General features: G+C 44.4%; 1 protein-coding gene across 1 annotated transcript in view; it reads right to left on the bottom strand.

The window, feature by feature from the left end:
* Positions 1-17,189, bottom strand: part of erf (Ets2 repressor factor) — a 39,325-nt gene that overhangs the window by 12,795 nt on the left and 9,341 nt on the right. Inside the window, exon 2 of the mRNA XM_079288085.1 lies at positions 3,211-3,445. Within this exon, the coding sequence (XP_079144211.1) occupies positions 3,211-3,445 (235 nt within the window). The remainder of the gene's footprint in view (positions 1-3,210; positions 3,446-17,189) is intronic.

Below are 17,189 nucleotides of genomic sequence, written 5' to 3'. Positions count from 1 at the left end.
TATTCACTAGGGTTGGGTACCGAAACTCTGTGCCAATATGGCACCGGTTCCTATACGTCCGGTATCTACCGGACCGAAACGCAACGCAGATTTCGCTGCAGATTTCGGTACCGCCACCAACTGGTAAAATAAAATAAGTCATGAGACGTGTCGTATTTTGCCAGAGAAGGAAAATATGCTCATATTTCTGCAAAATAATTGCTGAAGTTTGAAGCTGTAGTGTGTGTACAGTGTGTGTTTTGTATTTATTTATATTTATTTAAGTATGCTGTAAACTGTTAACAGTTAACATATTGTTCATAGTTAAAAAGTTTGAAGCTGTAGTTTGAAGCAAAGTGTTTTGTATTTATTTATATTTATTGTATACTTTAAACAGTTAATATATTGTTCAATTTTGAGAAAAATGTATCTGTTCAGGCACCGGTATCGTTTTAAATACCCAACCCTACTTTTCACTGTATAGACTCGGCCTCTATGTTTTGTGTACGTGCGTAAATGTGTGCTTGAGATCCCAACTCAGAAGCGCATACGTCTACACACGTGTGACGTGTACGCGTGAATGGAAACACGCACATGTCCACTACAAAGACGGAGAGAAGCATCAATCAAAGACTTCACATCTAACAGAGAGAACCTCAGAATGGATTAACGGCCCTCGGTTCATATTAAAAAGGTTTGCAAACCACAGAAAAGACCTTCGCATCAAAGTTGCTCCTTGATGTAAAACACTCGACTGAGACCAAAAAGAAAGTAGCGGCTCCTTTAATAAATGGACGGTGTATTCACTGTGAAAACTTTATGGGATTAATTCCCTCTTCAATGGAGCAAGTTGCCACCCATTTATGTGGCAGTCCAATCAGCTTTGATGGTAAACGTAGTGGATTGAAGCAATACATTCCTCAGCATGCGCGTTAGTGTTCTGTATGGAAGCAGATGAATAAAAGTACAGTCTGCCATTTTCAACTTGGATTTCTAGTCTCCGCCTCTCTCCGTCTCTGCGCTCCGGATGCCGCTCAAACTCACACCGTCCTTGTTTTCTTTGCTTGTATTGCAAACTGCAAAAACGGCATCCCAAAATGTGAGTGCACAGGAGGTTATGGACAAGGATACATTTTACAGTGTTTTGTCCAACTCGGATGATTCAGCCGTATTTATTCGAGTTTAGGGCCGTCGAAATGCAGCGTCTCTCTCTCTCTCTCTCTCTCTCTCTCTCTCATTTGATTGAACTTCAGCATGTTGTCCAACCAATAGACCAGATGATTGCAGCCCTTTTTGAGCCCTCATTATAAATCTGTCAATTTGACATCTTTGTTTTACTTTGTAAGGTGCTCAGGAAATTATATTAATTGTATCAACTTTTGATATGACACGAATGTAAAGTAGGTCTACAAAAAAAGGAAAGCAAATATCAGGCTCGTCTCATCCAGCATTCTGAGCTATACCTACAAAAATAATGGTTCGTAGGTATCCCACGAAATGCTTTCGTATGTTTTGCACGTATTCGTGAACGAGGACGTATAAAGACCGCTAAAGCTCGCCCACCGGGCGGGAGGGGTGATGTGTTGGTCCAAGTCGTTGGTGGCTTTGGTAGGAAAACACACAGATAATGAGGGAGTCATTTTTTCGTAGGATATCATATGAACCGTTGTATGATATACACGTTACACCTGTTGCATGGCTTCTCCCTGTGTTTATACGGAATGTATTGTCCCCTTTAAAAAGGAACTGAAACAAACAAACAACACAGCAGCAAAGACAAAACAAGGTTCAAGCAACAAACAAGACACAGATGGGCTGGAGGAGGGCTGACATACAACAAGGTGTTAACTGCATGTGTGTGAACGTGGGTGTGTGTGTGTGTGTGTGTGTGTGGTGATGAGGCAGTGTAACTAGTCATCACCATGGCAAACTATAACCCACACCAACCTACAAAACAGGAGGCGACATTGATGACTAGCAGTGTGTGTGTGTGTGTGTGTGTGTGTGTGTGTGTGTGTGTGTACGTAAACAGGCTGGCAGCTAAATAAAGCTCTGCCGCATCCCACATGTGCTCCACAGAGGGTGAAGGTGTGCGTTTCTAAATCTACAGTCACGCTCGAGTTTCAGCACGAAGCTCAGGAGCTCATTCACGACGAAACATCAAACCTTTTTTTACCCTACACATTAACACTGTTGTACTTAAGATCGAATGTATCAGAGAAATAAGAGATTTAAAAAAAGAAAAACAAGTTCAACGTCAAAATCTCCTACATTACACAACAAGGCTGGACTTTAAAAGCAGCCAAGTTATACTTCATAGTGTCGTCATTCCTCAAAATAAAGGTGACGACTAAAAATGACAACCATACTTTCAGTTTCGGCAACCAGAAGATGATGGCTGGAAGATTACGTGTCTTAAAGTGTTCCTAAAAATGTGATCTGTGAATCCTTATTTTGCAAAAAATAAAAACAAGATGAACATGAAGTAGACCTTTGAAGTCGAATTTTGAAGCACAAAGTTTTGTTCCAGTTCTGGTGTGTGTTCTGGTGTGTGTGTGTGAGAGCGAGAGCGAGAGAGAATGGACACACTAGTTATCCTTAACCGCTGCTGAACACTAAAAATAAAATGGATTTTTAAATTAAAAAAACATCCGCCTTCAATGGTTCACTGACTTCATCCCAGTTCATCTGAAGTGCAAAAGAACACGATTCCAGCTCGTGTAACTTAAGACCGACCCGTCTGGGCTCTTTGCAGTTATCGGACTCCTCTGGTATCAAGGACACACAACCTCATTATGAAGCTAAATATTAGCATCAGTCCAGACTAGCCTAACTAAGGATGGTCGATACCTTTCAGACTGAAGCAAGGACCCGAGAAAAGACCGTTTTTGTCATTGGTGTCAATATATCAACAAGTGTCAGCAGACCCGGCTCTGCTCCTGATGTGAGTTCAATCAGGTTTTAAAAGATTTAGTTTCAAGGTTGGCTTCGGTAGTGTAGCACGGCTCGACATTAAAGCTTGCGCCCTTGCCCAGGGCAAGTAAACTCTGTGTTGGGTAGTTTAGTTTCCTGTGTTGTTTGTTGGCATGTAGAGCCCACATGGACTCTCACAGACATGGGTAGAATTTAACAAACTTGTGGCCATGTGACTTTGAAAAATATAATTTGTGCTTAAGTGTGGCGACGCTGTCCTCCTCCTCCATCACCTCCTTTTATCCGCTTCAGTCTCACCTGAGAGCACGGCTGAGCTTGTCGTAGTTCATCTGCGGTTTACACTTCCTGGCCCCCCACAGGCGGGCCACCTCGTCTGGGTCCTTGATCACAAACTCTCCGTAGTCTCCCTGCCAGGCGATGACGTCGTGGTACTCTTCTTTCCTCAGCAGCTCCAGGATGAAGTGCCACAGCTGGATCTGTCTGGAGCCCGGGCTTGATTCGGGCTTGTAGGCCCAATCCGGAAAGGCAAACCCTGGGGGAGAGAGAAAGGCGAGAAGAGGGTGTCAGAGCTGGATGATCATCAACAGAGGCGAAAGACAGGATGGACACAAGAGCTGGCTTATTCCAGCCCTTTAACCCCGTCTCGTCTTTTCTTTGTCTTATTTGTTTGGCACACTGCTAGCAGCGTAAAGGTACACACGTTCGATATGTACCTTGATGTTTGGGTTCCGGTTCGGCACAGTAGGGAAAACAAAATACACGCAGAAGGCACATTGTAGCAGTTTCAAAACAATAGGACCATATGCTTTCATTCAGTATCGGTCTGAATCTGCACTACCTGAACGCTGCTACAATAACAAAGTAGGAGGATAACATTTAGAATTTCCACTGACTCTGGGTCAGTTGAAAATATTTTTCAGTACGAGCATCTTTACGATTGTCCTTTATCCTTCTGAAATTGTTCAGTGTCTTTTTTTAGGCATGGCACGATATGATTCACGACATCATCCCGATAATCAACAAAATATGCTTTAAACCCGTAAAAGTTGAATTGACTCTAGTGGAGCTAAACCCAACCTGGTTAACAGCTTATAGTCAGGGCTTGGTACTATGTGTTTGCCATAAAAGGTCCTGGATCTGAAAGACAATGTTACCCTTCAGTGATTTGATGGTAGAAGCATTTGGAGCCAGGATGTAAACAAAAAGAAATATTTCTCAAATCTAATTGTTTTTTTTAAGTGTATCTCTTCACCTTGTTAAACTACCTGCCTTCAACCAAAATTATAAAAAATTGTGTTCCATCTATTTGAAATCTTGTAAAGGAGAGTAGGGAGCACACAAATAGGCAAATGTAGTTTGGTTTGACTCCATAGACACTAAAATCAGATGTAAGAGAGGAAAACACTGGCTGAGCATTTGTGAAAAGATACAAGACATGAGAATTTTGGGAATCACAGGTTCAAGGATGAAAAGTGAACGTTGTAATCCTTGTTACATTTCGGTCCGTGGCTTTATTGCAGAGTGGAACCAGTGCCTCCAGCAACGCTGGTCGTGAGCATTTCGACTCAATCTGTTCCCAGAGACCGCAGTCACGTGAAAACTACACTGCTATCACCATCAAAGCTGCAAAATCAGCGCTGTTAGAACAGATTAACAGGCCTTGAGATATGTGTAGACAAAACACAAGCTATGGTTTTATAACGACTATCAGGGCGCACACTCACTATTATCCAACATGGAAAAGTATAGGCTTTGAGTTGTAAAGCAGTGGGTGGCAGTAAAAGACTCAACACCACTCCAGCACAAGGCCGGGCTGAAAGGCAGGCTACCCACACACACACACACACACACACACACACACACACACACACACACACACACACACACACACACACACACACACACACACACACACACACACACACACACACACACACACACACACACACACACACACACACACACACACACACACACACACACACACACACACACACACACACACACACACACACACACACACACACACACACACACACACCTCGTTAGGCCCAGATGTGTCTTGGCAATCAGGCTGAGAAAGCAAAGGGTGGGAAACATGTGGGCACAATATAACAATGCAGAATTCTGTGTGTGCGTGTGTTTATGTAAGTGTAAAGAAACACAGTATCCTAAATACCAGGGTTACAATCAGTTTCCAACACTCGACAAAGTCGGCCATGTCCACAGAACAGCGACGGTGAACTTTTAACAAAGACACGCTGGTGCGACGAGGCCTTTCCACCCAAGTTGCAGTGACGGCCAACGACACAATCTTGCCGATACAAAGCAGAAGTTATTGTATCATTCTGCATGTGATCCGGGTCTAAAAGCACCATCTTATGTATATGATGCCATATTAAATGCTCTTTTTAAATCGGTGTGCCATATCTATATTAAGGTTGACATTACGCTTAATTATGACACCGCATCTAAATTGAAATCTCTGATGGAACTGTAATTGCATTCCATTCTTATTAAGTTATCTCTACTTTTCCCATCAAAAAGCGTGACCGGATCATGACATTGTAGCAATATATGAGATCATATACATAGAAGGCTGCCATCATTATGAAAACATCCACATCTGAGTTGAAATCATGAAACCTAACTTCCGCCAATCTTGTTCATCTGCAATAAACGTAACACATTGTGAGAAGGAGGCAACGAGTACCAGTGACTCAAGACGGTATAAAAACAGGAGAATAAGAGTCGGAAAAAAAAGACAGCTGCCAACTAACTCCCAGAGGACAGTGAACTGCATCTGAATATGTTGCCCAGGTGGTAATTAAATCAATTAAGACTTTTCCATTTACAAAATATTTGCTCACAACGTCTGTACTGCATGCCTTTACAGAAATAGATTGGGAAATAGTCAAACAAATGAAACTAAAATGGTAGGTGTGATGCCACCAGGTAATTTTCTCTGCTACAGTGTTTGTAGCTGCTTTGAATGCTTCCCGCACAGCGGCTCAGTTAAAGACAACTGGTGGTAACGATCAGTCTTTCTGTGAAGCTGACACGACAAAACTCCAGAGGGAGTCATGACATTCCTACCGACATGGGTGGTGCTTTCTCAAAGAAAAAAAGAAAATCGAGTGACGCCGTCTGAATTCTGGTGAACTACATTTACAAATGGCCGACTCTGCTGATGTTGAGATCGTGACCACAGTGGTCCGTGCACTTACAACAGCGGCCCTTTACACGTGTTCTCCCTTGTCCAGATACAGATGACATTTTAATAGCAGGTGTAAATGGAGCGAGTCATGGAAAAATGAACCAGGACGGACGCGGGGAAACCGAAGTCCACTATCAGCAGCTGCGTGTCAGCAAATGTCATTAATCCTTAGTAGTAGTAGAGGAAGTACTGGCAGAAGTAGCAGTAGGTATTGTAGTAGTAATACATAACTGTCTATGAGAACACTACTCGAGCGAGACAGAGACAGAGCCACAAAAACGCACTTCCAAATGTCATACCTTGCGTCTACAATGCAGTGTTGCCACACACACACACACACACACACACACACACACACACACACACACACACACACACACACACACACACACACACACACACACACACACACACACACACACACACACACACACACACACACACACACACACACACACACACCAAAAAGTCAAGTAGAACTCATGTGACTAAGCACTGGAGGCAGATTTTTGAAGTTTTTAGTGCATTAAAAACTGTCCATATTGTCAGAGGAGTTTAAACTTAGCAAGCAACCTCACTCCAAGTATTGCGTGAGTGACACTGCATGGAGGTCACCATCTAGCTAAATAATGGCGACACACACACAAGTTAAGTAACTACAATCTGTTTTCCCCCTTAGGATAGATTTAAGAGATTCCAGCTGTGACGTTTTAACGTCCAACAGGCACCAAAAACAGCCTGACAATACTAACACTTTTGTTCACGGGGACTGTTCAAACTACAGGCTGTATATAACAAGTGGACGTAGTCGTCGTGACGTCCCCCATTGGTTTGTGGACTGCCGTTTTGAAGCCTCGAGTTCCTCATTTTGCCGTCGCCATCTTGGCTTTTTGCAACCAGTAAATGGAAGTGACCATATTTGGACTGCGGGGGAGTGACGTAGAGCTCTGGTAATGGTACTAATCACCATGTAGCCCCACCCTAAAGCATAGCCTGCCGTATGGTCTGTTTGACTCTAAATGAACATCATGCTGTATTGAAGACTTGAAACTAGAGATTGAGACCATGAACTCAGCTTTGAGGAGACAATCCCATCCTGAAAACAGACTAATAAACCACATGCTTTATTGGTGCTCGGAGAGTGAGCCAAAAGACGGACAAGCTGGCTGTGACAGCTGATAATAGCCATTTGAAGGCAGACTGCTGATGGGGTACGAGCATGTGACTCATGAAGCACACAATGAGGCTGTTGTCGGTGGGGACGGGTTTAGGCGTTGTGACAGACGCAACACGCTGCTGTACAGTGGGGTGCACACTGGTGATTGTCGGAGAAAAACACACACTTCCATATCCGCGCACAGGCTGACGCATCACAACAGCAGGAGTGTATTAAATCTAAGTGGGCGAGCTAATATCTCTCTCTCTCACACACACACACACACACACACACACACACACACACACACACACACACACACACACACACACACACACACACACACACACACACACACACACACACACACACACACACACACACACACACACACGTAAGTGGGTTCATGCGTGGGTGCGCAGAGCACACAGACAAAGAACGCAGGAAAAGCAACCATGCCGCCCGCACGCATGTGTGCGTTTTGCAGATGTCCCTGCTGACTCATCGCTTTGTATGTTCGCCGTTCAGCTTTCACAGATTGCGCCTTTCACCCCCTCAACACCACTGCCACCTCTTTCTTTTCTCTCCTCTTCCATTCCGTCCGTCCCTCCCTCGCTCAGCCTCTCCTAAGGCACGCCGTCTCCTAGCAACAAAAGCTTTCAGCTCTAAAAATAAATGGGCGAGTCACGACGGACAAGACAAAATATGATTCAATTACAGGAACTTCACAACTACTAGAGTTTAGGGTTCGGGGCGGCGGTCCAGAGCGCCGCAGTGTGAGGGTGTGTGTTCCGTCTGAGGCGGCCTGACCAGCGCTGTCACACACGTTGTAAACACATTACAACATAAAACAGGAACAGCCCCCCCTTAAGCACGTTTCCTCAACCATCCAGATCTATTTGAGCCTAAGACGGCTGTGCATTGATAACGTTTTGCGTCTGGAGTCCATACAATCTCCTGAAGTCATTCAGAGGCGGGGGACAGATACACAAAACCAGACGGCACAACCGATGGTGTGACAGATGCGCAGCTGAGGTGCATCTGCTGCAGCTGGCGGTTAATGGCTTGTAGAATGTGAGATTTTAACAAATAAGGAGGAGTGTGAGACAGAAGGCAATGAGCGAGTGGGAGAGGGGCGAGGACAGAAAACAGCAGTAAGACTGAAATAAATGTTGTGTACAAACTATCAAAACTAGAAGAAACCGACAATGTTTGACGATGTCAGTCCTCAGACGAGGAGGAAGGCACTCCAGCCTAAATGTCACGATGCCAGCAGTTCACTACCTGTAGCTTTTTGTTATTCATTTCTTATTTTGCACAGACAGACACAAGTCACCCTCATTCACTTTCAGGCACAAATCCTTGTGTCATGAACTCTCTGGGCATCTGCAGCTACCAGCTTCTATACATTAGCCTCCCTCACAGATGATTCTCTGCAGCTTGCATAACATTTGACGCCGTGAGACCGAAGGCCACACAGGAATGAGTCGGATCAATTTGTTAACTGTTTTTACAAACGCAGTGAAGCTCCTGTGTCAAATCTGCAGCTTCAAAAGGAAATCTAGAGATTAGGGCACGCTTTAACTAGTACTTCTAGTTTCTTGTATATTTGTCTGCATGAAAAAAAGCAGACAAATATATTAACTTATTATGGAATTTCACTGGCATTGGAGCGGTTTTCATTTACACTTGAGGAATGTATTTAGTCCGACAATCTTTTAACCCTCTAAACTCCAAGCAGTTTGAGTTTATTTTGTTATCCCGTCACATTTCTGCAGCCTCGTTTTTCACTGCAATATCAAAGTCCTGCTCCTCTATGGAAAGAACACAACCATGCCTGGAGGAGAGAATGCAAAAATGTCTTTTGTGCAGTATAAACACAGTTACTATGCCATAAGTCATAGAAAACAAAAAACGCAAGCTGAATTTCTTTGATAATGTATTTTACAAAAAGTTGAAATGAATGGAATCTATATATCCAACACTTTCCCAAGTGCCCACAAGTGTTACCAATAGGGTTGGGTATCGTTTTGTTTTTTTCCCCCGATACCGGTGCTAAAACGATACTTTTAAAATGATACCGGTGCCTCAACAGATACTCTTTTCTTCAAATTGAACAATATATTAACTGTTAAAGTATACTACAAATATAAATAAATACAAAACACTTGGCTTCAAACTACAGCTTCAAACTGTTTAACTTCAAACTATGAACAATATATTAACAGTTAACAGTTTACAGTATACTTAAATAAATATAGATAAAATAAATACAAAACACACACACTGTACACACACTACAGCTTCAGACTTCAGCAATTATTTTGCAGAAATGTGAGCATATTTGCCTTCTCTGGCAAAATAAGACTTCTCCTGACTTGTTTTATTTTATTTAACCAGTTGGTGGCGCTAATGCGCCAATTCGTCGTTTGCCAACCGCCACTACACCTCACAGAAGAAGAAGAAGAACGTTTCGCGTGCCTGTGTTGTTGTGCTTATGAGCGGCAGCGCTAAGTACCCGGATGTCGATGGAGGAAGTCAGTAGCCTGCCAGTCGTATGACAGATCTCGTTTTTTGTTTTTTTCAATAAATCATGGACGAAGCTTCGTCAGAATGATGGAGGGGTTTGTTTCTAAGCGCGCACGGCTCGTCCGGTTGTAATAATATTATGAGTGAGGAGTGGAGGACCGATGCTATCGTTAGCATCGGTCCTAGGACGAGCTAACCTAGGACGGAGTCATCAGAGTAGTGTAAAAAAAGTATTTCAATCGGCTCAGGCACCGAAAGGGAGCACCGAAATTTGCGTTGCATTTCGGTCCGGTAGATACCGGTCGTATAGGAACCGGTACCCAACCCTAGTTACCAATGTTGAGAACAATGGAGCCTATACGTGCGATGTATATTTAACAAATTCAATTTTTACAACCTCTCCTCTCTGTGTTCAGCAGCCTGCAGTTCAGTCCATGTTTCACAGAATTTGTGTCACATGACTGTTGGTCTCAGGCAAATCAGTCATGGCTTCCAATTGCGCTGAGGAGTGCAGAATTTGTTTTTTTTTAAAGAATCTGACTAAAACAAACCGTTTATTCGGGGGAAAATCTAAAATCACAGTTGTAAGCTGTTCTAAGGCCGTCGGAATGAGGAAAATCTGACGATAATGATGTTTTTACAGCTTTGTGCGATGATAAACTGTGTAGTTCTGCCGATTGTTTAAAAGAAAACATGGTTTCCAATCCCGCCGGTTAGGGTTTTGGGGCTCAGATGGTTAAAGAGAAAAGGATTTGGGGTCCTTTTCAAACATAGTGCCAACCTGTAAAACTGCCAGCGCTTTGACACACTAGAGTGCAAATGACTTGGTCCTTATCAGCAGCCAGCAAAGCATTAGTGCTGTTCAATGCTCGTTTCGCTGTTAATTCTAATCACTCATCGATAGCACAAGAGATCTGGATGCAGCGCTCCAAGTCAGGGAAAACTGAAGTCGACAAACAAACCCAAAGCCCTTTGTACTATCTGGCGAGCTCTGCTCCAGACAGGAAGAGTTTCTGATTGTCAGGCGGAGGCGAAACACACCATTTCAGGCCTCATTGGAGTCTATATATAGCCAAGAGCAGGGTAGGAAAACTCATTTACTATTAGTCTGCAGTCCCAAGCCACCTGCGTTCTCCTTTCCAAGAGAAACACAGGATCTGTGCGGCCACGGGTCTGCTTTTCTTCGGGGCGCTGACGTCACCACAGTTGTAACAGCTCTCCTAATAACCCGATAGCCATCATCGTGGTATTGTCCAGAAGACTAAACATAAAAGGCCTCCTACTCTACGTGCTCTCCCCTCAACAACTTTCTTTAACATGCTGTTCCATTTAACCCCCCTCCTTTATGTTTTACCTCCCTTCCTCCTATTCTTCGGCGGGTCTATATTTAGCCACTGCAAAAGGTCGATGCGTGTCTTTCTGCGTGGTCATGATTCGGGGGCAACAGGGTAAATGGCCGGGGGATGTCTGCCTACTGAAGAGGGGTTTATCAGGGATGGGATCGGGATAACACAGCGAGGCAGGAAATAAATGGGTAGAGAGCAGGAAAAAGGGGAATCTCCACTGGGCGTGTGCAGAGAGTCAAAAACACAAATACAAAAACAAATGGAACGAATGATCGGAAAAGTTTCCAACCCAAATCCAACTCAGTCAAGTGGGTGTTGGGAGGGGATGTGTGTGGGGGGGGGGGGGGTGGGGGGGCTACACATCTGTATATATGTTGGCAATGCCAACCGTTAGATGACATTTGGATTTGAACCGCTGTGTGGTACAGGTTGAATTGGCAAAAGGGCAAACTTGATGTAATTCACTGTAGTAAAGGATGTGCCTCTTAATACATTATATATAACATAGCAGCAAAGAAAACAATAACAATAAGACTGCTTAAAAAGGATCCACACACATATGCTGACCAAGTATTTACACAGTGAAAAAAAATGTATTTCATGGTAAGTCACTGAACGTTTGCATACAAAAGTCGGTTAAGAACTCCAAATTTAAATCTTCACTGACTAAATTGTCATTAATTCCTGCCGACATCCTGAACTTTACACAATCTGTATAGAATGGAAGGTCCATTTCAAGTGTGAGATGAACTATTGATCCTGTCTGGGTTTCCAGTCTCGTCGTGCTGTCTACAACAGACAATCACGGCTTCAATGAGGAGTCCTGAGCCTCAAACTACCGTTTAAAAAAGCCTCTGCTCCTCATTGAGCTGATCTCATAATTACACTCAAAAGAATGGAGTTCAGATTGGAGGAGCCAGTGGCTTAAAGCCAGGGAGGGGCCGGAGAAACAGACGGGACGAGGAGGAAGTCAGGTGGAAAGGAAGAAGGAGAAAAAAGAATTCCAGCAGAGATCAAAGGGAGAGGACGGCTGGCCGCAGGTGCACGGCGTGAACCCCGACCTCGGTACTCACATGACCCCCCCCCCTCCATTACATAAGGCTCACACAGAGAGAGACACATGGACAGACAGGGTGAGAGATGAAGACACAAACACAGGCAGAAATAAGCTTCTCGCTAAGAAAAGATCCTAATGCTAGAGGTGTGAGGCTGAAACGTGCGTTTGCATTGGACAGCGTACTACGAGGCCAAAGTAATAAAGAGAAAGCTTCACAGAGAAGCGAACGAGAGAAAGGTCCGTGTGAATGAGGAACTGAGAAGTGTGTGAGGAGAGAGACAGGAAGAAAGGCTGCCCGAATACCAACAGCTCAAGCATGAATATGATCATTTTAACAGCGGTCGAATACATAACTTTGCTCGAGTGGAGAGTCTTTTCTATGAGCCGAGCTGCCAAGAGATGATTTGTTATTAATGCCTTCAATTTGTGCCAATAATGAGTAACGTTGGGTTTGCTGGCAGCATTGGTTAACGCCGCTAGAGCTTCAAGTTGGGCCGTCAACGCGGCGGCACTGTGCGGCCTCAAGTCTCGGTGATCCATCTTCTAAATAGCTCGCACTGGGAACGGCTGCGAGCGATCCAAACTAAACATAGCCTCGCCATTCGGGACGCTGCACCGCTGCAGACAAAGTATACCGATTATCAGTAATCAAGGAGACCCGTAACTGATCTACATCTGCAGTAAAAATGACAATCTTTGGGTCAAAATGAACACAAACTCCAACACAAAACGTAACATTTTGTTTAATCAAATGCTACAAAAGAGATTTTTTTTGCTGCACTATTCTTTAGTGCGTCCAAGTATTTAATTCACACTATAGTATACAAAAACCATGTGGTCATTTTATGAAGACTACATATCGAATAAGTAGAAAACATGCTGTATTGTGACATACATCACCATATGGCCCAGCCCTAGTCGTGAATCAGACGGCTGCTGGACACTTGTCTGGTTTATCAGTGAAGTGTGTGAACTCATCATAGCGATTAACGATCGTGGTTGATAATCTGTTGATCCCCGGGAGAAAGTTTCACCGTTTGCCATAGCGGTAAATCTAATGTGTGCAGGATCATCGCTGTGGTAAGGGAGAAACTAAATAAACAATCAGTGACTATCTCAGAGCTGATCTTCAGCACCCGAGCCCAGGTTGGAGGGCTATATTCCCAGAGAGGGAGGAGCACACATACGTGCACGTACATGTGCTCTGAAACTCGTCTGTGCAAGTTTCCTTTTCAGAAAATAACAATCCCGTAAAACATTCAGCTGTAATGAGCTCCTGGCTACCAGACAGCCTCGCTGGGGATTTCTTTCTCCTGTAGTCAGGGCAGAATTTGGCTGGAAGACACTACTGTGTGCGTGTGTGTGTGTGTGTGCGTGTGTGTGACACTTGTGTGACATTTGTGTGACATTTCTGTCAGTCAGACACAAATGTCTGACTGACAGAAATAAAGACAGGAAAGAGAGTGAGACACGACTCTACTGTCTCCGTACAGAGGTGCACTTGGGCAGTGCCGATTCGGTTTATCGGTCACACAGCATGTGCACTGTCGCGCATATGCACAGACACAATGGCACCTAACCTGTACATGTTTGTGAAACATTGTCTGTCTGCAGGAAATAAGGTGTGTTGACACCCTGCAGAGCAAAGTCAAGCAATGTTAAGCTCAACAAACCAGCCAGGGTCTAAATTACATTCAGAGGATATCTCTCCCACAGAAAGTGAACTTTCAGACAGCAAAGGAGCTGTGTGGGGGGGGGGGGGGGGGGGGTGACCGTCACATGGTCTAACACACAGCTTCCTTGTAGCGTCTTTTAGGTCAGTCTCCACTATGGAAACGCAGACAACAACGGGGTGAAGGAGTCTTTTAGTTTTGGTTTTTTTAGTAGTCCCTGGACTACAATTACAGGGAACTTCTTGGTGGAAACAGCTCTTGTTTCGTGTGAAAGGGAAAGACCATATATCTGGGAAGAGGAACTATGACCCAAAGTGAAACTCTTTCCCTCAGAGAAATAGATTAAAGCTGTAGTATTTACATGAAGACTAAATAACAATCAGAGGAGGTGTCCTGAGAAAAGAACATTCTGACAGACAAACCCTGAGCAAACCATAGATAAACTATTCTGACTAGAAGTTGTCAGAAACTGATGGAGGCCATTATGAAACGTATGGCGTTGTAGAGAGACTTCGGAGCAGAGAGAGAAGATAAATATCTCCCGTTAAATCTGGCTTCTGTGTTGTAGTTCGGTTGCCAGACGACTTTCATTTTCCTTCATCTTCGTAGCGTGGAGACCACTGACGAGAATCTGGTGACTTCAGCTGTTGGGTTGAGCCATGCGAGCTCTGGTTTGCTCGCCGTATGCAGACACGACCACAATCAAACACACTGACGTCACCGCAGCCCGGAATAGGCCCGTCACTCCAAATCCAGGGAGCTGGGTGAGTGACTCATTCTCGTGCTCCCTGCCAATCAAATTTCATCTCCCTCCCCCTCCCAAGAATGCCGCTTTCCCTTTCAGCATTTTTCCACGCAGACAAAGAGGCTCCACTGCTGATTGCCACCAGTTGGGACAACCGGCATGACAATGCTAGCGTTGGGGGATGTGACCGCGATGTGACAGAAGAGGGAAGGAAAAAATAATCAAATCATTTTCTTCTTCTTTTTTGCATTAATATTTAAAATAAATGGGATCTAAATTCTCCCGAAGTTAAGAAAACTTCAGTCATAGCCAGCGGAGTCGGCCGAGTATGTCAAGAGCAAATATCAGACAGGAATGCGCATATTTGTGTACTGATAAACATTTTTATTCATACTGTGGAGTTTGTGCCTCAGAGCGCTTCACAATCTGTACAACATTTGACCCGAGACAGAATTAACCGAGGCTCAGCGACGAAACGGAGAAACAGAATGACACGAGGAATATAAAGGACAGACTTCTGACTTTTTCTCTCCTTATACCTCATATTTAAAACTGTAACTCACTGCATGGAAGTCATTGGTATAACTTAATGTACGGTAACGGTGGGTCAGGGATAGCTGTGCACCCGGTGAACAGCCCGCTTTGACCGAATAAACGCATCTAACATGAAGTGTAGATCGATGCTCATGGTGAGTTATGGGCACTTCATTCGTAAAGACAGTCAACTAGTGATACCTTTCAAAACATGTCAAGTTAACCTCTTCCACTTTGCTGGGAATTGTTTTTGACGAGACGGACATTTAAACTGGAAATAGCCCAAAACCGTTTTACCTCAGACTGCTGCTGAACATGTGCTATCACTGAATAGAAGCACCTTCTCTTCATCTTCTTCTGAAATCAAACATGAATATTTGTCATTTCTGCCAGAACACTGTGGTTCTGAGCTACCGCTGCTCATAATGTCGTTGACGTTAGTACAATCGCAGTGACAGCATTGCGCTGTGGAGGACCGTGTCAAATGTAAAACAGCCTGCGAGGGGCTGTCTACATGTGCGGTGTCTGGGCGCGTTAGTCAGCCCTTCCTCATTGGCAGAGTCTTAATTCCTCCGTCTATTGCATTAAAGCTGGATGGTTCAGCCTCCAGACTGAGCGGCTCGCTCCCCGCGTTAAAACGTTAAAGGCGGAGGCACGGCGGCGTCACCGCAGGGAGATGGCAGCCCCGAAATGAACGAAGCCACGCTCGCTAGCGACAGTGAGGAAAATTAAAAGTGTGTGTCTACGGGTGCGCGTTAATGCGAGACAGACGTCGGCCCTTTTTTTCCGTGGCATGTGGGGGGTCCGCGGGGCCCCCCTAATAAAAAGTGTGCGTGCTGAGAGAGTGAGTGTCTGAAGGGACTAACTGACTTTCACGTTTCAATAAAACAGAGACCCAGTTCATTAGTCACTGCCACTGGGTTTTTAAACCGCCGACGGGGACAGCAAGCGGGTCACAGATCTACTTCTCATGAGCCGGGGCGGAGCTTTAAACTTAATGAAGTCAACATGTGAAGTGACCCTCCTGTTCAACGGTTAACCATCCAGCACTCTCTCATTCGGATCATTTGATTCAATCAGCCAACTCGTCATATCACTCACGCATATGGACAGCATTTAAAGCTTTTTAAAGAATTCAGCTTTAGGTTGATGTTATCGTGAAAAACTCCAGCAGAGCTGTTTGTGCTGCGAGTGATAAAAGAAAAGGCACAGACCAGGGGAAACAGAAACTTCATGGCCGACTGGTGGTGCTGATCAAATGGTGCCGTTTCTTATCACTCATGTAATTTATGGCCCACCTTTGAAGCGGCTACAAGAACAAGCCCAACCCCTGCTCTCCCTCCAAAGGTTTGGGCAGCTGTTTGATCTCATTCTCAACGATGGAAGAGTGAATCCATTTTAACAGAGACCCCCAAAGCTACATCATCAGCACCCCATTCTGTTTCCGTGCTTGTCTGCATGCTGATGGACATGTGACTGAGAATTAATAAAATGTAACTTGGCACGTTTGGACTGGCAAAATGATAAGACTTCAAACACTGCAGTTGGTTTAGGTTCACACAAAACCAACAATGCTCAACAATGTTATGTGAGCGATGACTGGCCGTTATGTTATCATACTGCAGCCTGAAACAATACATATATATTTGTTATGGGCAGAAAAGTGTTTGCGCTCGTCTGAACATAGGTGTGTGAGAAGAGGAAGGCAAGAGTGAGAAAAGGAGAGGATGCGAGTGTGTGTGCTGCCCGTATGCACTTGTGTGGTTTGTGAAAAAGGTTTCAGGGCAATTTAGCCTTCAGCTAACTTCATGTAGTTTAGGTGTGAACCGCTCAAGCCCGGAGTAGCTTCAAATACAAAACACACAGCGCAGCAGATAACCACAGAGTCCCAGGACACGTGACAGCCATAAAAGACCCCCAGGGTTCCCAAAAAGACCAGTGACTGGAACACACACAACAGATAAGAGCACTGTTTCCCCTCCACACACACCGACAGATTCTCTCCACTCTGAAGGTCCC

The sequence above is a fragment of the Melanostigma gelatinosum genome (assembly GCF_949748355.1).
Source record: "Melanostigma gelatinosum genome assembly, chromosome: 17".
NCBI classification, from domain to species: domain Eukaryota; kingdom Metazoa; phylum Chordata; class Actinopteri; order Perciformes; family Zoarcidae; genus Melanostigma; species Melanostigma gelatinosum.
The sequence above is the reverse complement of the archived record's forward strand: the minus strand, read 5'-3'. Positions and strand labels throughout refer to the sequence as shown.